The sequence below is a fragment of the Haliotis rufescens genome, unplaced genomic scaffold (assembly GCF_023055435.1).
Source record: "Haliotis rufescens isolate VD_foot unplaced genomic scaffold, xgHalRufe1.0.p SCAF_59, whole genome shotgun sequence".
Classification (NCBI taxonomy): Eukaryota; Metazoa; Mollusca; class Gastropoda; order Lepetellida; family Haliotidae; genus Haliotis; species Haliotis rufescens.
The window spans coordinates 390,219-416,046 of record NW_025964323.1 but is presented as its reverse complement, the minus strand read 5'-3'; the positions used below and the strand labels follow the sequence as shown (position 1 = coordinate 416,046).

The 25,828-nt window shown below is 39.9% G+C and overlaps 1 protein-coding gene across 1 annotated transcript in view; it reads left to right on the top strand.

The window, feature by feature from the left end:
• The window catches only part of LOC124142808 (dipeptidyl peptidase 2-like), a 103,251-nt gene extending 77,823 nt beyond the window's left edge, over positions 1 to 25,428 (top strand). The window contains exons 3-11 of the mRNA XM_046511472.2: positions 6,394 to 6,557; positions 9,688 to 9,823; positions 13,639 to 13,726; positions 15,855 to 16,021; positions 17,316 to 17,498; positions 18,197 to 18,353; positions 19,491 to 19,555; positions 21,009 to 21,079; positions 23,322 to 25,428. Of these exons, the coding sequence (XP_046367428.2) occupies positions 6,394 to 6,557; positions 9,688 to 9,823; positions 13,639 to 13,726; positions 15,855 to 16,021; positions 17,316 to 17,498; positions 18,197 to 18,353; positions 19,491 to 19,555; positions 21,009 to 21,079; positions 23,322 to 23,409 (1,119 nt within the window). The 3' untranslated portion in view covers positions 23,410 to 25,428. The remainder of the gene's footprint in view (positions 1 to 6,393; positions 6,558 to 9,687; positions 9,824 to 13,638; positions 13,727 to 15,854; positions 16,022 to 17,315; positions 17,499 to 18,196; positions 18,354 to 19,490; positions 19,556 to 21,008; positions 21,080 to 23,321) is intronic.
• Positions 25,429 to 25,828: the final 400 nt, after the last annotated feature.

Here is a 25,828-nt window from a genome sequence, read left to right as displayed (position 1 = left end):
AATTGCACAGGGAACACTTATAATCTGCTCTACTGAGTTGACAATGACACTGAACATCTGAAATATTATGCTACAAAGTATCTACTGAAGAGAGTCTCTGCACCAAGGTTCTACACACCAAGGATCTACACACCGAAGGTCTTACACCAAGGGTCTAAACCGTAGAATGTCTTAACAGCAAGGGTCTACACAAAAGGGTATTCACATAAAGGGTCTACACACCAAGGGCCTTAACAGCAAGGGTCTACACACAAGGGTATTCACATAAAGGGTCTACCCACCAAGGATAAACACACAAAGGGCCTTAACAGCAAGGGTCTACACACAAGGGTATTCACACAGATGGTCTACACACCAAGGATAAACACAGCAAGGGTCTACACACAAGGGTATTCACACAGATGGTCTACACACCAAGGATATACACACCAAGGATAAACACAGCAAGGGTCTACACACAAGGGTATTCACACAGATTGTCTACACACCAAGGGTCTTAACAGCAAGGGTCTACACACAAGGGTATTCGTAGAGATTGTGTACCCACCAAGGATAAACACACCAAGGGCCTTAACAGCAAGGGTCTACACACAAGGGTATTCACATAAAGGGTCTACACACCAAGGGCCTTAACAGCAAGGGTCTACACACAAGGGTATTCACATAAAGGGTCTACACACCAAGGGCCTTAACAGCAAGGGTCTACACACAAGGGTATTCACATAAAGGGTCTACACACCAAGGGTCTTAACAGCAAGGGTCTTAACAGCAAGGGTCTACACACAAGGGTATTCACACTGGTCTACACACCCGCATTTCAGCTGGGCATCTCTGCTTCAGTGGCAGAGAACCAATCTTCGAGAAGCATCTTGATTCTATTGAAATACAACCCCAAAGTTCTGAAAACGATACTTCATTGACATTATGTCCCAAGACAATACTTTTTCACAAAATCTCTCAAGACACAATCTGCTTGGAGGCTGATATATTCATCTCTTCCAAGTAGGCCTTGGGAGCCCTTAAAAAGTTGATCACTACCTTTGTATAACTTATTCATCCATACATTGCTTAGTGGACTGAAATAACTTGATTATCTACAGAACACAAGCTGCCAAGACACTTTTAACAAATTGATTTCCCATTAAACTTCTTTGAAAAGGGTACACAAGCTTGCCTGATGTTTCATCATGTAACAAGTTTAACCGTTGAGTGTAGGAAACAATATATTTTTAGATATTTATGGGAAAATGCTTAAAGATAAATGTGATTGTAGATTTTAAAAAACCTTCCTTGTAATTTCATTTTGGTGTAAAATATTTCCTTGATTGTACACTTGAGAAGTAAAACTGCCCTTTTAATGAATATTTGATGGCTCCTCAGAGATCTCAAATCGATAAGGTTATCAGTGAATATATCCAGAGCTCCCAGGAGCTGTGTTCCACCAGAGCATGTGGACCTTTTTATTTCTCACTGGTAAACAATCAGCATGTGGTCTTGATGAAGGATATCTAATGTTCTGTCTCATCCATGGGTTAACTAATCATTCATGTCATTAAATGGTTTTACTACATATCCCATGGATTCACAAATCATCCCATGGCTTTACTAATCCTCCCATGGTTTTACTACTACTACTACTACTACTACTACTACTACTACTACTATTATCATCCCATGGCTTTACTAATCCTCCCATGGTTTTACTACTACTACTACTACTACTACTACTACTACTATTATCATCCCATGGCTTTACTAATCCTCCCATGGTTTTACTACTACTACTACTACTATTATCATCCCATGGCTTTACTAATCCTCCCATGGTTTTACTACTACTACTACTACTACTACTACTACTACTAATACTAATAATAATAATGATGGATTTGTATAGCACCTTGTTTCTAACTATATGCTGCCCAATGGCGCTTGCTGAAAAAAGAAGAGCTTGTTATTCTGGGTAGGCTTTGGAGAAGATAAAGGTTTTCAGCCGGGCCTGAAAGGAAGACACAGTTTTTATGAGTTTTAGGTTTTCAGGGAGACTGTACCACAGAGTTGGAGCTTTGACTGAAAATGCTGTTTCAGCTGGTTTGTTTGTTCTATATGGCACTAAGAGTAGTTGTTTCTGCTCTGATCTTAGCCATCTTGATGGTTTGCAGACATTGATCAACTCCTTCAAGTATCCAAATGATTATACTCATTATCCATGGTTTAACTACTTACCCCATGGTTTTCTAGTCACCCCATGGTTTCACTAATCATCCAATGGTTTTCTTAACTATCCCATTGTTTTCATAACTTATTATAATCACAAGGTTTTCATTAACTATCCCATGGTTTTCATAACTATCCCATGGTTTTCGTAACTATTCCATGGTTTTCATAACTATCCTATGGTTTTCTTAACTAATAATCCCAAGTTTTTTAACTATCCCAATGGTTTTTATAACTATCCCATGGTTTTACTAATTATCCCATCATTTTACTAATCATTACAGGGTGTTACTATTTAAACCATAGTTTTACTAATCATTACATCATCAGGTTTTACTATTTATACCATGGTTTTACTAATCATTACATGGTTTTGTTACCAATCATATGGTTACCGGTATACTGTGCAGTGTGTGCACACACAGCTTGATGCCCATCACTACATGTCGGTCTTACTGTTCATCACATGGTTTCAAGATTGACATCCCAATGGTTTGAATATGCTTGGTTTACCACCAGTTTCTTGGCTTTACTGAGTACACACGTCAGTCATCATATAGTTTTACTGCCCACCACATATGTTCTTACTGTTCATTTCATGTTTTACTGCTCATCACATGTTTTACTGCTCATCACATGGTTTAACTGCTCATCACATGATGTTTTACTGCTCATCACATGATGTTTTACTGCTTATCATATTTTATTGTTGCTCATCATGTTTTACTGCTTATGACATGGTTTTGCTAAACTTGATGCATGTCATGGTTATTCCAGTTAGTGCTCATGATGTCAATCATATAGCTGAAATATTGCTGAAATATAAACAACAAACAAACAAACATATTCAGACTAATTAGTACTGTTTTATATGTAATGCTGTACTGTTATCATCATTAAGACGAATTGACCCGTGAAGATCCAGGGTAGAATAGGTCTTCAGCAACCCATGCTTGCTGTAAATGGCGACAATGCTTGTCGTAAGAGGCGACTAACGGGATCTGGTGGTCAGGCTCGCTGACTTGGTTGATGCATGTCATCGTATCCCAATTGCGCTGATCTATGCTCATGATGTCAATCACTGGATTGTCTGGTCCAGACTCGATTATTTACAGACCGCCGTCATATAGCTGGAATATTGCTGAGTGCAGCGTTCAACAACAAACAAACAAACATTAAGACTAATTAGTACTGTTTCATACATACTGCTGTACTGTTACAGTCCCGAATCAATACTGTTTCAAATGTCCCAGTTCAGAGTTTATTCACTGCAATCCATTTGACTTGGAATTGTCTAAAAAAAACAGTTTCTCAGCCATACAACAGCAATATTGTGATCCATATGTACATCATGACATCCAATACACCCCAAACATACACATGCATTGAACTTAAAACAACATTCACAGGTGCAGTTTGCAACAACAGTCACAACAATAGTGTTTAATGTTAACAATACTTTAACATTAAAAGTGTTCAAGTTGATATCCAATAGATATTTGAACTCCTGTTTGATGTTGAAATCAAAGGATTAGAATATGTCTCGATGAGTATTATAATGAATTCTCTTCAGCACCACTAGTCAATGTTTACTGCACCTGATATAGTGTCTGTGATGTTTTGACATTACCATCAGGTAAATAAGGAATTTCTGTCTGGTACTTCAGTCATCTTGTAATGGCGCCATTATCTCTTGTGTCTGACTTTGAACATGTTTTTGAAGCAATATCTCATATATTTTTTGACATTTCTGTGTCTTATGGAACTTATTTACTGTCTTTTTTAACTCTTGTTTTGGTAAATATCCTGTTTGGCATTTCAAGAATGTAAATTACTGTTTGGGGGGAAAATAACACTGGGTTTAGCTGTGTGATAATGAGCTGTACTACCGGTACTTGTCAAGCTCATGTTCCAGAGAACTAAAGAACTAGAACTAGAGAACTAAACTTTTATGACTTGGTTAATCAAGATTTAAGAATGTTTCACAATCAAGTGCATCTGTTTCGAACTTTCAATAATGGAAAAGGACTTATATATAGTTTGTAACATTTTGACAAAAAATATATTTATGAAAATAGACCATTAAACAGAATTATTTTTTATGCCTTTTATTCCTTTAGAAATCACTGTAAAAAAAATGCTTGGGAATTATACTTTTACTTATATTTCAAACGCCAGTGTTTCTCCTATTCCAATCAATATTATGACTTTAAATGGTTGAAGAAAATATCCTTATCAGAATAACTGTGAGCATATATTTGAACTTCCCCCTTTAAAACCTACTTGCATAGTGAAAAAATAGATATGGCTGTTGCCTGATGTCTTCTCTTAATCTACACTAAAATATGCAGGCAAGACAGCGATGTGACATGCAGTCAAGATTTAGGAGATGCATGTGACAAGACCACGATATCATCTAAGTGATCGCTGATAATTTCTTCATTTGTTCCAGAAAAAAAGTGAATTGTATGTTGGCCATGTTGGATGTCCTTAAAAATTGAAAATCTCCTTCTCCTAATTTCAGAGAAAAAAACGGTGACCTGTTATATAGCCTGTCTCTCAAAGTAATCCCAGTGGGTCCCTAACCTGCCAAGTTCCATACTTTGTGGCCGCCTGCATGAGAGATGCACACTTTTTCAATCATTGTGATAGACTTGTTGTTGAGGTGATATAGCTCATGACAGAATGTATGTCATGGCTTTTAGCTCCCTTTGGCATGGAAGTTGAAATGTATTCATAACGACACTGTTTCACACCTCGCTATCCTGGTATCTTCAGCTTCCATGGCATCTGCAAGGAAATCTGTTCAAGGTCGGTGGTTTGATCCCCCGTACGCGTCTGAGTCCTACCAAAATATGGTACTTGTTGTTACCCTGCCTGGCGCTCAGCATTAAGGGGCTAAAACAAGGACTGGTCAGCTCGGAGTCAGTATACGGACACTGTTGGAGTGGGGTTTTATATGTTGAAACTGCGGCATGGTATCTGAGTGGTCTGGCACTGTAAAATCAGCATAAATCTGGACTTATACATAGTAGAAGTGCGTGCAGACACACACATGCAAGCAAGCAGGCACACACACATGCACACATGCAGACCACACACAAGCAAACAGACAGACAAGTAAATACACGTTATCAATATATTTTGATACAGCTTCATTAGCATACAGACACATAAGCTTTCCGCTAATAAATGCAAGGTGTCTGCCATCATAATTTTTCACTACTGATTTCCCCACACTAGTTGTCGCATTTTAAAGAATATATCTACACCAAAAACCTACAGCCTTATCACTGTTTTACTATTCTTTATTGAGGGTCAGTACTTAATCCAGTTAATCACTGGACTTTAATTGTTTATTTCTGCTTTGAAGAGCCGTCAAGAGGTGTCTTGATAGGCTGATTGGTGACTTGTGAGCAGCTCAAAGATTAACAGTTCATTATAACATGAAAATTGTCATTGACAGAGTTCATATGAGACAGCGAAGTGAATTCGCTATATCCGTTATTTTGTTAAAAGCGTGTTCGTTATATCCATCAATTTTATATGATATAATATACAGCAAATGGCCGGGACCAAAACAACGTTTTGTTATATTTATCAGTTCGATATAAGCGTCTTTGTTATAAACGTTGTATTCTATATTTATATCACTGACAAAATCGATTTTAGATTTTCTGAAAGTGTGTTCTCTGTTGTTTAACTGAGTGAAATACGTCATTTACCCAGTTCAACATCAGTGTTTCATGTGAAATAATCTGATCTAAGGACAGTCATGTACACAACTTGGTTGATGCATGTCATCGTATCCCAATCAATGCTCATGATTTTAGTCACTGGATTGTCTGGACTTGACTCTATTTTTTACCGACCGCCGTCATAAAGCTGGAATGTTGCTGAGTGCGGCATTAAACGCCAAAGAATCAAAGAATCAAACATGTGTTTCACATAGGTGTCATTGGTCAGCAGAGATAACAACGTGACAACTATGTGCATGATGTCTGCGGTTACAGGTTCATCTTTTCATCGATACTCTTTTTAGCATCTCTATAAAACAGATGGGAGACTTCAAATAAAGACAACACAATTGTAACACTGTAACAATTATGTTGTTACAATTTGGCGATCAACACAGATATACACGCCTTTTCACAGAGTTTCTTCCTTAATCAACAGAGATTCTATGGCAAGTCCCTCCCGTTTGGCGCTGACAGTTTCAAGTCTCCCCAGATCGGGCTCCTGACGATGGAACAAGCCCTTGCCGACTACGCTGTCTTCCTCACAGACCTCAAGCAACAACTCAATGCTACAAAGTGCCGTGTCATCTCCTTTGGTGGAAGGTGAGAAACTGGATCCTTAAAACGTTGAGCTTGTAACAGAAAGCAAATACAGGATACCTTTGTTGTCCAGACCCCCTTTAAACAGAACAGACTCAACATTTAATTCAGAAAGAAAGTGTGAGAGTGAGGTGATGCAGACTGCTAACATGAGAGAGTAAGGTGATGCAGAGTGCCTACATGAGTGAGTGAGGTGATGCTGACTGCCTACATGAGTGAGGTGATTCAGACTGCCTACATGAGAGAGTGAGGTGATGCAGACTGCCTACATGGGTGAGGTGATGCAGACTGCCTACATGAGCTAGGTGATGCAGACTGCCTACATGAGTGAGTGAGGTGATGCAGACTGCTAACATGAGAGAGTGAGGTGATGCAGACTGCCTACATAAGCTAGGTGATGCAGACTGCCTACATGAGTGAGTGAGGTGATGCAGACTGCTAACATTAGAGAGTGAGGTGATGCAGACTGCCTACATGAGTGAGTGAGGTGATTCTGACTGCCAACATGAGTGAGTGAGGTTATGCAGACTGCCGACATGAGTGAGTGAGGTGATTCAGACTGCCTACATGAGTAAGTGAGGTGATTCTGACTGCCAACATGAGAGAGTGAGGTGATGCAGACTGCCTACATGAGTGAGTGAGGTGATTCAGACTGCCTACATGAGTGAGGTGATACTGAGTGCCTACATGAGCTAGGTGATGCAGACTGCCTACATGAGTGAGTGAGGTGATTCAGACTGCCTACATGAGTGAGTGAGGTGATGCAGACTGCTAACATGAGAGAGTGAGGTGATGCAGACTACTAACATGAGAGAGTGAGGTGATGCAGACTGCTAACATGAGAGAGTGAGGTGATACAGACTGCCTACATGAGTGAGTGAGGTGATGCTGAGTGCCTACATGAGCTAGGTGATGCAGACTGCCTACATGAGTGAGTGAGGTGATTCAGACTGCCTACATGAGTGAGTGAGGTGATGCAGACTGCTAACATGAGAGAGTGAGGTGATGCAGACTACTAACATGAGAGAGTGAGGTGATGCAGACTGCTAACATGAGAGAGTGAGGTGATGCAGACTGCCTACATGAGTGAGTGAGGTGATACAGACTGCCTACATGAGTGAGTGAGGTGATGCTGAGTGCCTACATGAGCTAGGTGATGCAGACTGCCTACATGAGCTAGGTGATGCAGACTGCCTACATGAGTGAGTGAGGTGATGCAGACTGCTAACATTAGAGAGTGAGGTGATGCAGACTGCCTACAGTAGTGAGTGAGGTGATTCTGACTGCCAACATGAGTGAGTGAGGTGATGCAGACTGCCTACATGAGTGAGTGAGGTGATTCTGACTGCCAACATGAGTGAGTGAGGTGATGCAGACTGCCTACATGAGTGAGTGAGGTGATTCTGACTGCCAACATGAGTGAGTGAGGTGATGCAGACTGCCTTCATGAGTGAGTGAGGTGATGCAGACTGCCTACATGAGTGAGTGAGGTTGTGCAGACTGCCTACATGAGTGAGTGAGGTGATTCAGACTGCCTACATGAGTAAGTGAGGTGATGCTGAGTGCCTACATGAGCTAAGTGATGCAGACCGCTTACATGAGTGAGTGAGGTGATGCAGACTGCTAACATTAGAGAGTGAGGTGATGCAGACTGCCTACATGAGCTAGGTGATTCTGACTGCCTACATGAGCTAGGTGATTCAGACTGCCTACATGAGTGAGTGAGGTGATGCAGACTGCTAACATTAGAGAGTGAGGTGATGCAGACTGCCTACAGGAGTGAGTGAGGTGATTCTGACTGCCAACATGAGTGAGTGAGGTGATGCAGACTGCCTACATGAGTGAGTGAGGTGATTCAGACTGCCTACATGAGTAAGTGAGGTGATGCAGACTGCCTACATGAGTGAGTGAGGTGATTCTGACTGCCTACATGAGTGAGTGAGGTGATGCAGACTGCCTACATGAGTGAGTGAGGTTGTGCAGACTGCCTACATGAGTGAGTGAGGTGATTCTGACTGCCTACATGAGTGAGTGAGGTGATTCTGACTGCCTACATGAGTGAGTGAGGCGGTGCAGACTGCCTGCGTAAGTGAGGTGATGCAGACTGCCTACATGAGTGAGTGAGGTGATGCAGACTGCCTACATGAGTAAGTGAGGTGATGCAGACTGCCTACATGAGAGAGTGAGGTGATGCAGACTGCCTACATGAGTGAGTGAGGTGATGCAGACTGCCTACATGAGTGAGGTGATGCTGACTGCCTACATGAGTGAGTGAGGTGATGCAGACTGCCTACATGGGTGAGGTGATGCAGACTGCCTACATGAGTGAGTGAGGTGATGCTGACTGCCTACATGAGTGAGGTGATGCAGACTGCCTATATGAGTAAGTGAGGTGATGCAGACTGCCTACATAAGCTAGGTGATGCAGACTGCCTACATGAGTGAGTGAGGTGATGCAGACAGCCTACATTGGTAAGGTGATGCAGACTGCCTACATGAGTTAGTGAGGTGATGCAGACTGCCTACATGAGTGAGGTGATGCAGACTGCCTACATGAGTGAGTGAGGTGATGCAGACTGCCTACATGAGTGAGTGAGGTTGTGCAGACTGCCTACATGAGTGAGGTGATGCAGACTGCCTACATGAGTGAGTGAGGTGATGCAGACTGCCTACATGGGTGAGGTGATGCAGACTGCCTACATGAGTGAGTGAGGTGATTCTGACTGCCTACATGAGTTAAGTGATGCAGACTGCCTACATAAGTGAGTGAGGTGATGCTGACTGCCTACATGAGTGAGGTGATTCAGACTGCCTACATGAGTGAGTGAGGTGATGCAGACTGCCTACATGAGTGAGTGAGGTGATGCAGGCTGCCTACATGAGCTAGGTGATGCAGACTGCCTACATGTGAGAGTGAGGTGATGCTGACTGCCTACATGTGTGAGTGAGGTGATGCAGACTGCCTACATGAGTGAGTGAGGTGATGCAGACTGCCTACATGAGTGAGTGAGGTGATGCAGACTGCCTACATGAGTAAGGTGATGCAGACTGCCTACATGAGTGAGGTGATGCAGACTGCCTACATCGACATGAGAGAGTGAGGTGTATGCAGGTTATGTGATTCTTGTTGTAGTTATGGCGGAATGCTGACTGCATACATGAGGTTCAAGTATCCAAACATCATCGATGGTGGCATCGCAGCCAGTGCCCCGATCTACATGCTGGATGCCTCCTATCCCAGAGATTTTTTCTTCCCCATTGTGTCAAATGTACGTACAACTTTTGTGAAACACTTTTGTCTGTGTCAGACTCACATACCACTACTCACCTGTAACAGACTAAATACAAAAATATAATTTTGCCTCAGGTTTTACACATACCAAATAATTGTTCAACAGATATGCTGGATGTCATGAATTTTGTTTTGAAAATATAGAAAAATGTTCGGCTTCTGTTAAAAGAAAAACATATTCTGCCTCTAACATTAACAGCCCCTTCCCCACTTATAACAAATGAATTCTATTTCCACACTCACCCTATATATGGTCCTTGCCATGGAATGGTTCATGTTTTCAGAAAAGTGGTAATTATCTAAAATTGGGGCCAATTCAGCCTTACTCCTCGTGTGAAGTTGACAGTACCACGATGTCAATGAAATTTTGTTCAAGTGGCCCTGAACCAAAGTCACTCTTGACAGAAAAACTAGTGACCTAATAAACTGACACATCATTGATAAATTATCTCTGTCACAGTTTGAAAGCTTTAGATAAATTAATCGGAAATTAGGTCTCCAAAAATTAACAGGGACACTCGTGGCCCTGTTGTCTTTGGTGCAGCAAAGTGCAGTACAGAGTTGCATCCCTTGGTCATGCCAGAAACCTATCATTGTGGGTTCTAATTCTGGTTCATCCCAATTATGTTTCTAGGTTTGTCAGCACCACACTCATGCTTGTCGGTTTCACTAAAGGGGTACATCTGACAGTTTGGGCTTTCCTCTCATGTTAAGCTGACAACCCATGATACTGGAATACTGTTCAAAGCAGCATGAAGCCCAACTCACTCACTCACTCACTCACTCACTCACTCACTCACTCACTCATTACCATCCACCCACCCACTCACTCATTCACTTGCAGGGTGGGCCAGTGAATAGTCTGTAATTATCCTTGAGACCCTTTCTATTACTGATTGACATTTCTTTTATAACTTTATCACCTGTTGTGCACTTATACATCCCATTACGGGTCTCGTCAGAATGACCTTTCACGAACTTTAACCGACCAATGAAAAGACTAACAAGAAGTTGACATCAGCCAATTAGAAAGCAGCTTTCTCAAGCTTTACAGCACTCGTTTCAACCTGGCGACTTCCATTTCAGACTACTAACAATATGTTGACACAGTTCTCGATTAGAAATTTGGAAACTGAACAAAGGAACATTCCGGATCGTCTAATATATGGTTCAGATTGTATAGCAGTGCTTCCCACATATACTGTGCAACGTCTCCTCCATTCAAATGTTCTTTCCACGGAAGCGAGAGATAGACGATAATTTTGATGGAATCAGTCATACAAGCCGTAACTATCTTTCGCAATACCACGTGTAAACATTTTCGAGGTTGCATGATCAGAAAGCACATTCTGACTGTCACTTTCATGATTTGGTAAGCGATGCTCTGATTGGTCGGATGAAAGGTCGTTCTGACTTGACCCGTAATGGGATGTCTTTGTTTAGTGATAGCCAGAACTAAGATCTGATTTTAATGAGATTGCCTATTGTGTGTCAAGTTACAGTTCCGTAACCATTTTCCTTTGCAGGCCATGTGATATTATCTTTGTTGAACACATGTTGACAAAACGCATGTACAGCTACAGCAAGTTTGCAAAGAAACAATGCCTGTATTCCAGCACAGTCAAAACAAAAAGTTGATATTGACCCAAACACATGCAGATCTGATTGCCTGTCTACCACTGACACTGTCCCTTGGTATATAGCGTCTGATTGGCTAGTCCCCTATCACTCATGTCACGTATCCACGCACTTTCCTGGATATATCTATTTTGTAATCAAGGGAACTGTCAGTAAATCATGAACAGTAATTTATTTACAGTAATTCCCGAACAGTAATTCATGAACAGTAATTCATGAGCAGTACTTTATTAACAGTAATTCATGAGCAGTAATTCATGAAAAGTTATTTATTCATGAGCAATAATTTATGAACAGTTATTCATGAACAGTAATTCATGAGTAGTACTTTATTAACAGTAATTCATGAGCAGTAATTCATGAACAGTTATTCATGAGCAATAATTTATGAACAGTTATTCATGAACAGTAATTCATGAGCAGTACTTTATTAACAGTAATTCATGAGAAGTACTTTATGAGCAGTACTTTATTAACAGTAATTCATGAGCAGTACTTTATTAACAGTAATTCATGAGCATTACTTTATTAACAGTAATTCATGAGCAGTACTTTATTAACAGTAATTCATTAACAGTTATTCATGAGCAATAATTTATGAACAGTTATTCATGAACAGTAATTCATGAGCAGTACTTTATTAACAGTAATTCATGAGCAGTACTTTATTAACAGTAATTCATGAGCAGTAATTCATGGGCAGTACTTTATTAACAGTAATTCATTAACAGTTATTCATGAGCAATAATTTATGAACAGTTATTCATGAACAGTAATTCATCAGCAGTACTTTATTAACAGTAATTCATGAGCAGAAATTCATGAGCAGTACTTTATTAACAGTAATTCATGAGCAGTAATTCATGGGCAGTACTTTATTAACAGTAATTCATGGGCAGTACTTTATTAACAGTAATTCATGAGCAGTACTTTATTAACAGTAATTCATGGGCAGTACTTTATTAACAGTAATTCATGAGCAGTACTTTATTCACAGTAATTCATGAGCAGTAATTCATGGGCAGTACTTTATTAACAGTAATTCATGGGCAGTACTTTATTAACAGTAATTCATGAGAAGTACTTTATTAACAGTAATTCATGAGCAGTAATTCATGGGCAGTACTTTATTAACAGTAATTCATGGGCAGTACTTTATTAACAGTAATTCATGAGCAGTACTTTATTAACAGTAATTCATTAACAGTTATTCATGAGCAATAATTTATGAACAGTTATTCATAAACAGTAATTCATGGGCAGTACTTTATTAACAGTAATTCATGGGCAGTACTTTATTAACAGTAATTCATTAACAGTTATTCATGAGCAATAATTTATGAACAGTTATTCATAAACAGTGATTCATGGGCAGTACTTTATTAACAGAAATTCATGGGCAGTACTTTATTAACAGAAATTCATGGGCAGTACTTTATTAACAGTAATTCATGGGCAGTACTTTATTAACAGTAATTCATGGGCAGTACTTTATTAACAGTAATTCATGGGCAGTACTTTATTAACAGTAATTCATGAGCTGTACTTTATTAACAGTAATTCATGAGCAGTAAATCATGAACATAGGCATCCATGGCTGGCGACCTGTATCATTTTTTATATCACTGGAGGTAACCCCATGGGGACTGGGGAAGAATATGTCCCCACACCCCATTTCTTGTCATGAGAGGGGACTAAATTAAGAACCTTTTGGATTCTGGCTTAAAACTGGCCAATAGCAATCCGTCTCAGTAGTCACTGAGCTAAGTGACTTAATGGATCGGCATGTCAACATCCCCCCATGGATTGTTGATAATTATTTCAAATGATTGTCTGGTCCAGACACGAGTATGTACAAGATGCTGCCATTTAATTAGAATATTGGTTAGTGCTCCATTAAACTGCAGACAGACATGCGCCACGCATGCTCACTAAACATTGAAGAAAATCAACAACTTATACTCTAAACTTTGACTATACATCTAACCAGTATAGAAGTGTCAATATTATCATTATAAATTCAAACAGTCCCACGGGACTCGCAATGTAAATTATTTGTGTCAATTCTCAATTTGTGTACATAGAGGATGCAATAATTTGAATCCGGTAAAATATTCTGAGCTAGGATGATGACTGGTTGTTTGTGTGAACCAGGATTTCAACCAGGCCATGCCAGGCTGTGAGGACAATGTGAAGAAGGCCTTCAGTCAGCTCAACGACATGGCCGCCCAAGGCCAGTCAGGTCAGTGACATTCACAAGCATGGCACTCTAACTGCAAAATATGAAGTAGGTCAGTATTGCAAGGGAGGTAACTCTTTGTGTTGTCATTCATTGTGTCATTATATTATAAAAAGATAAGCAGCAATCCTTTCATGACATTTTTCTCAAATTTCACCCTGCTGGATTCAAACCCACAATCATAGGATCCGGGCTCACCTAAGGAAGACAAATGTGCACAGTGAATAATGGTGCCTTTCCATCCTTGACTAGAACCCACTAACAGCAGATCCTGGTGGCAAAGTGGTTGAAGTTGGCAGTGAGTAGTTGCCTCCCTTTGTGATACCAGGATCCATAGACAGTTGGAAGTTTTAAATTCCAGGTTCACTTTGATGATGATATTGGTCTGAGAGCACCCACACTTGTATTTGATTGTCAGCTACCACTTTGGGCTTTATATCGACATGAAGCTGACATTCTGTGACAGTGAGTGAGTGAGTGAGTGAGTGAGTGAGTTGGGTTTAACGCCGCTTTTAACAGTAATATTGCGGCGTGTCAGCTTAATGTGGGAGGAAAGCCCGAAGTGATGCAGGTTTCAGACGTTTACCACTTCGGTGAAACCCACGAGCACAGGTATGGTGCTGACAAACCTAGAAACATAATCGGGGCGAACCGGTGTGACAGTGATATTGCTAAAAGCAGCATTAAACCAAACCACAGGTTGACAGTGTGAGCATCAATCAGAGTTCAATATCACAAAATCAGCCAGCATTCATCACCACTCACCTCTTTCCATCAACAGCCAAAAGACTATCAATCGATATTATTTGCGAAAACATGACAAACCAGTCAGAATGCGCATATGACTTTAAGTACTTTGTCAAAGAATCCTTAGCCCTTGCAATTCCTTTTCTCTTAAGTACAGCTTGTTTCACTAGAGTATAAACAAGTGGTTGCAAGTAGCATCTTTGTGATATTTAGAAAATAGCCTTGAAGACTTTCCCACTCTAAGTTTGTGTGAAGACTTTACCAAGTTGATTACATGAAGCGTTCACTTGACGATCACAGGTTCGATTAGCGACATGGGGACAAATGTGTGAAGCATATTCAGAAAAAATGGAAAGTCATTGGCTATGTGCTTTGGCTTTCATAACTTCGGGATTAAAAAGTAAATTGTAAGGATTATTCCTACTTACCGCATCGATTTTGATGACAATGAAATGCTCTCATAAAGTTTTGTCATTCTGAGAATGTACAGTACAAATATTGTCCTGTTTTCAAACGCCATGCCTTTATTATGACACAATGATATTACCCGGTATATGTTGTATTAATGTCTTCTGTTGGCAATGTTGTCTTGTTTTTTCAACATAACATAAGTAAGTACACAGTAAGTTTTTTTCAATATGCTTCAACATTGGGAAAGGGTCAGACATTGCACGCTTGTGACATTTGTCCTTGTGTCTGCGGGATGGGGGGTGAAGTTTAAGGCAGGTATCCCAGTGCACGGAAGCTATGCCTGCTTTTTTTAAAATTACTGATTTAACTCTGGATTTTTACTGCCATAACCCACACTGACATATGCAGAGAAGTTGCCTTAATTTTAAATATGCTGTTTGAAGAAATACATTTTCCAGCATTTTTATGTTGTTTTTTTTAAAAGCATCACATTTGCTACATACCCCACAATACTGACTGACAGACTGACTGACTGACTGACCATGCTGACTGACGCCATTGACTTACTATATTTCTTGGGTCAAAATCATTGACTTATATATAGTCTTTTGTGTCAAATTCACTGTTGTTATTGGACCTCTCCCTTTTAAAAATATTGGATCTGCCCTTGATCCCCTCCTCCTGGAAAGAATTGTAAAACTTGTGAGAGGCATATACAAATTTAGAAATTAAATTTTTAAAAATCGAAGGTAGTACGGGTTAGAATTTGTTCCAAGCAACCTATGCAGTGATGAGATAATGACATGGATCATTGCTCATAATATCAATCGCTGTATTGTCTGGTCCAGACAATTATTTACAGGCCATCGTTATATAGCTGGAATTTTGCTGAACGTGGCAACACAAGAACAAACCTGAAAAACATAACTGTAAAATAACTTAAACCCTCCCTAATCACAATGTGTTTCTCCAGGCCTGAGTGAGATCTCTCGCATGTTCAACCTGTGCAAGCCTCTGGCAGACACCAAGGCGTTCCAGCATCTCCTGGGGTGGGTGAGGAACGCCTTCACCTTCATGGCTATGCTGGACTACCCTTACAAGGCATCATTCGAGGCTCAGCTCCCAGCCAATCCTGTCAAGGTAAGGGGCCCGACAACTTGATTTCTGGGAGTGGAGGGGGATGTGATTTTTAATTTTAATTTCTAAATTGTACTCTAAAAAAATTGTTATATATTCCCAGGATTTACCCCAAAAATAAAATTGTTCCATGGCATTCTATATTCCCCCCCCCCCCCCCCCATCCGTCCATCACATACAGTTATGAAGCTGAACTTGAAAACCCTTCAATATTTCTTCCTGTAACATTATATATCAACATCCGGCATGTGCAGATAAATTATGTTTTCACAGCTTCGAAACACACAATATTTTTCTGTGAAAGGAGTAGTGAAAGAATTAAATCTTTTCACAGAACAGTTTTTTTCAAAATAATCCCAGACCTTCGTGAATATGATAAAGTTGGTCCTTTAGTCTGTCTTACAGTCCCTGAACCATGTTATTTTCCATTTCGCCCAGCACTTTATGTAATGCTATAGCTCTAAATGAAGCAAGTCAAGATTTCTCAGGCTCCCATCTCACAGAGGCACCTTTTCATTGTAAATAGAGGTATTTGTTAAAAAAATCAAAAATATATATTTTCAGAGACTAACGAACGCTTTAACCACTACGCTACCCCTTGCCAGTGAGAAAATACTATAGAGTGATAGGGAAATACAAATATGTAAGGTGTAAATCCATACACTTTCTCTCTTTTCCAGCTCACATGAAATGAATTTAAATTGAAAATGAAATACCTATAATTATAATTTTAAAAACTTCACTTAAAATAGTGCCTTAAAATATGAAAAAATGTGTTTTTTTATTTGTGTGCTACTTGTTGTCCACCTGTTGTTGTTAATGTTCATCTGCTGCTTATCACAACATGTCATGCATATATATACCTCTCATTATAAAAGGCTTGTCGTAAGAGGCGACAAACGGGATCCGATGGTCAGACTCACTGACTCGGTTGATGCATGTCATCGTATCCCAATTGCGTGGATCGATGCTCATGATATCAATGACTGGATTGTCTGGTCCAGACTTGATTATTTACAGACTGCCATCATATAGATGGAACATTGCTGAGTGCGGCGTTAAACAACAAATATACAAACAAACTTGGTTGTAGTCACCCCAGCTTGATAATGGTGTAAGAATCTACATCTAAACATAAACCAGAAGTTCTATAAAGTCTATAAATCTATAAAGTTGCAAGTTTTCTTAATTTCAATACCTGCATCCATGCATGTTGACTACGAAACTCCATACAACAAATTAGCCTGGCCGAAGTCACTAAATGCTTACAAACACTGATGTTTCTGTCTCCATCCAGGCAGGCTGTGTGGCTATCAACTCTGCCAGCAGCGTGGTGACAGGGCTGGCTGAAGCAGCAGGCATCTTCTACAACGGCACAGCAGGTACACTTAAGTGTTACGACATTGACGCAGAGTTTATCGAGTGTGCTGACCCTACAGGCTGTGGCACTGGCAACAATGCTCTAGCATGGGACTACCAGGTAATGAGAACGGAGGCTCTCTCATTTGTCTTTAAAATGTGTTCTGTGAACAAGAACTCACGGTTTAGATTCTACTCTGAAACCATTGGACCACTTACTTAAATTTGCTAGGGAGGGAGTGGGGGTTGAGATTGGTCCTAGAACCATATCATATCTTGTTGACACTGCCCCCTATTTCATATGCTGTATTCGACGTAATAAACGCCCACGGCGATATTTGCTAATATATTGGCTAGTGAACGATCCTAATTAGCACCCCTTCCAATTGATAAATGTACACAAAACTTATTTATTTATGTATAATATGCACTCCTGTGTTATATGCACCCTTAATTATGGGCAATTAAATTCTGGAAAAATATATCTGTCGTGTATAATACACACAGACTTTTCTTTTGTATCATTTCAGGCTGTCAGCATAAACCACTAAATTTACAATCTTTCAACACTGTTTTTTTTCACCAAAAGTTTATTCTAATAAGAGCCCCCTATTTCTAATTTTTAGAGCACCCTGGGCGCTTATTACGTCAAATACGGTAACAATTGTCCATGACCCCTACTTCCTATGATACATGACCAGTCCCTAACTCCCCATCTTTCACTGTGCCATTTTTTCATGACTGCTCTTAATCTCACTATCCCCAATCCCACCTTCCCTGTAATAGATGACCAGTCCCTCTTCAGTATTTCCTCCTTAGGCTTGTACAGAGATCAAGCTCCCCGCTGGCAGCAACAACATGACGGACATGTTTCCAGTGCTGCCCTTCACCACTGACATGAGGAACCAGTACTGCCAGAAAACATGGGGTGTCACGCCACGAGATCAGTGGTCCTTTGTACAGTTCTTCGGCCAAAGTAAGTCTCAATTAGTATTCCTGATGGACATAATTCTATTTATTGGGGGATCCAGGTGTCAAAGGGGTCGCAACTCTCTTTGCAGAGTTATGTTCCTTAGCCATGCCAGGATCTGGTGCTGTTGGTTGGAATCCCAGATTTAGCCCAGAATGATTTAACAGGTCACCCAGTCACTGGGGAGAGTTGCATCCCTCAGGGGTGCTCTGATGTCATGATCATGGGTTCTAATCCAAGATTCCTCTGCTTATTATTCTTGGTTTGTCAGCACCATATGGGTTTCAACAAATGATATACATCATGGTAACTGTGTCACTTTAGGTTTTCCTGCCACATTAAGGTGTCACTGAAATGCTAATTATAGAAGTTTCGAGCTCATCCTGTGGTGAGTTAATGAATATGTTTATCCTTACTTGGGCACCATGGAGTCAGTTAGATCTTTTTCTCCGATATGATGTCTAGGTGAAGATCTCACAAACCCTTCATTGGAGGTTCTCGCAGGTGAACCCTATTCGAATACGACCTCCGAATTGATATGAAGGATACAAGAAGTCTTGATTTTAACACTGAACACCAATATTTCCGAGATAAACACCCATTTTGGTGAGTGAGCACGAACTGCTTCACCCATTTTAGCAATACCCCAGCAATTTCATGTCTAGGAACACCAAAAATGTGCTTCACTGAGGCACCCATTTTGGGAATCGAACATGGTCCTTGAGCATCAAGAGCTTTAACCCTCAGGCTACCCCACTGCCCCACCCATTTGGTTCTAGATGCTCTGACACTCAGAAGTATCAACAACCCATAAAGCACAGCCTTAATTACTTTCATTTGGAACTGCCCATTAGGTTTGTTTATGCTTATATCTTGTTCGTACTAAGAAATAAAAAGCCTCAACATTGATTGGCTGATGATAAAGTTAACCTGACATGACCTTCTAAGGTGGGTTTGTTAGGCCTTTACAAAGAGAGTAAGTAAAAGTTAGTAAAAGACACAATTTAATTGATATTTTACCATCCAAAATCATCTTGGTGACCACAGGTCGATAAAAGTGTCTGCATGGAGGGTTCCATCGACACAATGCCGTATTGAAAAAAATATTCATAGGATCAGTGCAACCTTAATGTATTCTTGCAGATATCAAGAGTACCAGTAACCTTGTCTTCTCCAACGGTAACCTTGACCCATGGAGCGGAGCTGGGGTAGATATATTTTTCATGTGTTTAAAATGTAAAACTGATGTCATAAAGTAGCAGAAGAATTTGTTTTGTGTAATATATATATCTATGACAAGCACGATAAACATTATGGTAATTCTTGTCAAAGTTAAAATCGGTCAGGATGGCAACCAATTCTCAATAAGAGCAGAAAATATGGAAATGCATAATATTTATTGACATTGAAAATACCATACTGTCCTGAACAGCCGTGAGACAGACGTGATGTCATGTTGTGCAGTGACATCCTGAATATCTTGTCTTTCTATATTGGTTTATGTCTCCCAATGACAGTCATTACTCACTGTGTCTTATCTCCCGTCTCTTATGAAAAATACCAGGGATTTATCAAGGATTCTAAAATGCTTTTTTCAGTCAAACAGGGAAACAATCGTTCAAAATGTTATCACCTGCAAGCTTAAAATAAACAACCAATCAAAATCCCTCTCCTGTACATAAGTTTGACAAAGACAGATTTTCAAAATTGCAACCTCATTCAGATGCTCTCAGTGTGAATAAATGAATTAAAAGACTGTTATAAGAGATTTTTTTCAGGAAAAAGATGTGTTCCTTTATGCTATGACAAGGGGATGGAAGTAACTAAGATACAAGACGCTCTGTTTGTATCAATGTCATTAAAATCAGATCTTAGTTCTCGCTATCGCTAAACAAAGACATCCCATTTCGTCAGAACGACCTTTCATCCGACCAATCAGAGCATCGCTTACCAAATCATGAAAGTGACAGTCAGAATGTGTTTTCTGATCATGCAACCTTGAAAACTTTAACACGGGTTATTCCGAACTACAGTCACGGCCAGTACGACTGACTCCATCAAAGTTATTGTCTATCTCTCATTTCCTTGGGATAAACATTTGAATGGAGGAGGCATTGCACAGTATGTGGGAAGCACTGCCATACAATCGCAACCATTTATTAGACATTCCAGAATGTTCGTTTGTTTAGTTTTTTAAATTTTAATCGAGAACTGTGTCAACATACTTTTCAAGCGTAGTCTGAAATGGCAGTTGCTAGGTTGAAACGAGTGCCGTAAAGCTTGAGAAAGCTGCTTTTTTTAATTGGCTGATGTCGACTTCTTGTTAGTCATTTCAGTGGTCGGTCAAAGTTCGCGAAAGGTTGTTCTGGCGTGATCCGTAATGGGATGTCCTCAGATCTTTGTTTAGCGGCAGTGAGAGCTTAGATCTGATTTTAATGAGATTGTGTTTGTATTTGCAATGCAAAATTTGAGTACTTGTGATATGGTTGCTTCTTTAAATCATGAAGAAACAGTGCAATTTGGTTGTTTTATTCAAAATTCCCTCAAATAGAAGCTGAGGTGGCAAATGGTTCCAGGGTACTGGTCTTTATAGAAGGGAGGTGTGAAATTCTCGATAATGGTGGATGAATGACAGCCTGACGTTGGTTGATGTGTTGCTAGGTAACGAAGGATGTGTCCAGTACAGTGAGAGCAGTGTGGGTGCAGGGTGGAGCTCACCATCTTGACCTCAGGTCAGTGTCACAAACATCTTCAAGTTCCATATCCAGGCTCTTGTCAAATATTTACCTGCAGACCACAAGTGTCACAAACATCTTCACGTTCTATATCCAGGCTCTTGTCAAATATTTACCTTCAGACCACAAGTGTCACAAACATCTTCACCTTCAATATCAAGACTCTTGTCAAATATTTACCTGCAGACCACAAGTGTCACAAACATCTTCACCTTCAATATCAAGACTCTTGTCAAATATTTACCTGCAGACCACAAGTGTCACAAACATCTTCACGTTCTATATCCAGACTCTTGTCAAATATTTACCTGCAGACCACAAGTGTCACAAACATCTTCACATTCCATATCAAGACTCTTGTCAAATATTTACCTGCAGACCACAAGTGTCACAAACATCTTCACGTTCTATATCCAGGCTCTTGTCAAATATTTACCTGCAGACCACAAGTGTCACAAACATCTTCACGTTCTATATCCAGGCTCTTGTCAAATATTTACCTGCAGACCACAAGTGTCACAAACATCTTCACGTTCCATATCAAGACTCTTGTCAAATATTTACCTGCAGACCTCAAGTGTCACAAACATCTTCAAGTTCTATATCCAGACTCTTGTCAAATATTTACCTGCAGACCACAAGTGTCACAAACATCTTCACGTTCTATATCCAGGCTCTTGTCAAATATTTACCTGCAGACCAGAAGTGTCACAAACATCTTCACATTCCATATCAAGACTCTTGTCAAATATTTACCTGCAGACGACAAGTGTCACAAATATCTGCACGTTCTATATCCAGACTCTTGTCAAATATTTACCTGCAGACCACAAGTGTCACAAACATTTTCACGTTCCATATCAAGACTCTTGTCAAATATTTACCTGCAGACCACAAGTGTCACAAACATCTTCATGTTCTATATCCAGGCTCTTGTCAAATATTTACCTGCAGACCACAAGTGTCACAAACATCTTCACGTTCCATATCCAGACTCTTGTCAAATATTTACCTGCCGACCACAAGTGTCACAAACATTTTCACGTTCCATATCCAGGCTCTTGTCAAATATTTACCTGCAGACCACAAGTGTCACAAATGATGAACAAAATTATTAAAATACAGTATCTTGTTTGTTTCTGCAGAACCTATACAGTTGACAAAGTTGGGTAATTGAAAAATCCCCCCAGACATATCCAAAATTATGAGAAGAAAAGTCAAAGAAAATATCCAATCAGCAGTTTCTTAAATTACGATGTATTATTGTGATCTCAATAATCGTCCTACTCACAGAATTTGGGAAAAAACATCGTGATTTGTGGCTCACGTGGCTGATTGTCAAGTGAGTTATATGATGGCATAGTTATCAGCACACACTATAACCCATCTGACCCTATTGGTAACAGCAAGATCAGTGTCTGTATGGCCATTGTAGCCAAACACTGTTGTATATCTGCAGGCACTGGAACCCATCTGACTATTGGTGTGTGCAAGATCAGTGTCTGTATGTCCAATGTAGCCACACACTGTTGTATATCTGCAGGCACTGGAACGCATCTAAACCCTATTGGTGTGTGCAAGATCTGTGTCTGTATGGCCAATGTAGCCACACACTGTTGTATATCTGCAGGCACTGGAATGCATCTAAACCCTGTTGGTGTGTGCAAGATCTGTGTCTGTATGGCCAATGTAGCCACACACTGTTGTATATCTGCAGGCACTGGAACGCATCTAAACCCTATTGGTGTGTGCAAGATCTGTGTCTGTATGTCCAATGTAGCCACACACTGTTGTATATCTGCAGGCACTGGAACGCATCTAAACCCTATTGGTGTGTGCAAGATCTGTGTCTGTATGGCCAATGTAGCCACACACTGTTGTATATCTGCAGGCACTGGAACACATCTAAACCCTATTGGTGTGTGCAAGATCTGTGTCTGTATGTCCAATGTAGCCACACACTGTTGTATATCTGCAGGCACTGGAACACATCTAAACCCTATTGGTGTGTGCAAGATCTGTGTCTGTATGTCCAATGTAGCCACACACTGTTGTATATCTGCAGGCACTGGAACGCATCTAAACCCTATTGGTGTGTGCAAGATCTGTGTCTGTATGTCCAATGTAGCCACACACTGTTGTATATCTGCAGGCACTGGAACGCATCTAAACCCTGTTGGTGTGTGCAAGATCTGTGTCTGTATGGCCAATGTAGCCACACACTGTTGTATATCTGCAGGCACTGGAACCCATCTGACCCTATTGGTGTATGGAAGGCCCGGGAATTCGAGAAGTCCAACATCAGACAGTGGGTAAATGCTCCCTAGGCCCATCAACAACAACAGCACTGACATGGACGTCAACATAACCGCTGTACAGCTGTACATTAATAATGACTTAATTTTTTACCATTCTTTATCTATTTGAAATAAAGATCCAAAAAAATCTTAGTGTCTATGTTTGTCTAGATGTATGTTTTTTATTGAAAAACCAGGTACCTACTGTCATATTGTTATATTATCTATAAAACATAATGAGTAAAACATATCAGTGCAAGATGTGTATATTCGCTTGTCTATTGTTGCTTCATCTTTAGTAATCTGAAAATCTCTATTCTCTTATTTAAACATGCAAGAAATATTGACTTGTGTGTTGTGTGATGACTGTTAGTCTTGTGTATCATCATGGAACACATTCCTATCAAGGACTCTAGAAGTCATCTGGTTATTCCAGCACTATGTTTTGTGTGTGTGGGTGTTTTTTTTAAAAAGGACACCATTCGTCCATCCCTGCAAGATGTCGTTTCCAGAGCAGATCTTGAAAACAAAATATTTCTTCACCAAATTTGGTACGTAGATAGGTCTAGTGATGGACTGGTGCCTTTTGATAGTTTGGGAGTTATAAAAAGATATTATTCGAGTTTTTGACAACAACAAGTTTTATTTATTTATTCCCAAGTACCGGTATTTGCGGAGGATATTGAAGATTTTGTCCTCTTGCTTTTCTTCCAAATTCATGTTTAAAAGTATTTTTTTTATCTGGGTGCTATTGTACAAAACTATGTTAGAGCTGTAATTATCCTTATGTTAAGGTATGGGAGTCACCCTAGTGCTAAGAACGATTTCTACAACGGCACCCTGGACATCAGGTTGTTAACCTTGCAGCTTCTGATTATTATCTAAGTTTTTTTTAAAGAAGGATGCCACTTTTATAGTCTGATCATGAATTGGTATTGTCTTAAAATAACGTGATCATATGAGGTCTACACTTTATTGTTTAAAGCAATTGTTAGAGAAAATCTTTGTTTTTTTCCTGAAATAGTGTATTGTCATATGCATCTTATCATGACAAGGGGGGCATGGGTGGCCCAGTTGTCTAAGGCACTGCAATTTGTTGTGCACAGTTGCGTACCTTGGGCATGCCAGAAACCTATGATTATGGGTTTGAATCCCGGTTCGCCCCAATTATGTTTCTAGGTTTGTCAGCACCATACCCGTGCTTGTGGGTTTCACCAAAGGGGTAAACATCTGAGACATGCATTACTTCAGGCTTTCCTCCCACATTAAGCTGACACTCTGTGATATAACTGGAATACTGTTAAAAGCGACGTTAAACCCAACTCACTCACTCACTCACTATCATCACAATAGAATCAGAAAAAAAAAATCGCATGAAGACTGTATAATGTCCACCTCTCCTTGTTCCTATCTTTGAGAGGATTCTTGTCTTGAGTCATTGGACATAGAAAGTAAAGAGTTTGAATCCCAGATTTGCTGTGATTATGTTTTGAGGTATGTCAGCACCATTCCATGCTTGTGAATTTTTGCCCAAGTAGTAAATGTCAAAGATCTACATCACTTCGGGCTTGCTGACTTGGTTGATGCATGTCATCGATCCCAATTGCGTGGATCGATGCTCATGATGTCAATCACTGGATTGTCTGGTCCAGACTTGATTATTTACAGACCACTGTCATACAGCTTGAATATTGCTGAGTGCGGCGTTAAACAACAAACCAACCAACCACTTCAGGATTTCCTCCCACATCAAGCTGAAATGTTGTCATACTGTTCAAAGCAGGGTTAATCACAACACAGTCACAAAGTAACTCATATGATGTATATCAATGCAGCAGTTAATGGCCACACTTATTACACAGAGTTATTTACAATGGCTCGACCAGGATGGACATGTGCTTCAGAAGGTGGGGATATATACCTTATCATCTTGAACACATTGTCACTGATGTAGGTAGGTTACATGGAGAAACATTCCTTTTTGATACATTGTTTGTACTGGCTCAGTTTTACTGGTATTATGTAAATAATAAAGTTATGTTTACTGATGATTTTTGTTTATTGTTTCTGTTGGTATTTCAGTCTCACAGTTGTAGTCCTCTAGTTCTTATAATGATCACAAAAAGCGAATCCCTTTCTACTAGTCCTTATTATATCTTAACTATTGGGCAGTTTGGACTGTAGGGCTTGTGCCAATTTCTATTGCTATATATTTTAAACCAAAAAAATTCTTTTCTTTAATTAGACATTTATTCAAATATTGAGGGATGGAGTTGGTTTTAAACCACCCTAACAACTTAATGCCAAATGCCATATAAATACTGTTGTTTGCACCACTAGAAACCTTGATGTTCTGCTGCCAGGATTCCCCCTCTTGACTGTCCTAGTGGATAGGCCTGGGTTGCCCCTCCTAACTGTCCTAGTGGATAGGCCTGAGTAGCCCCTCTTG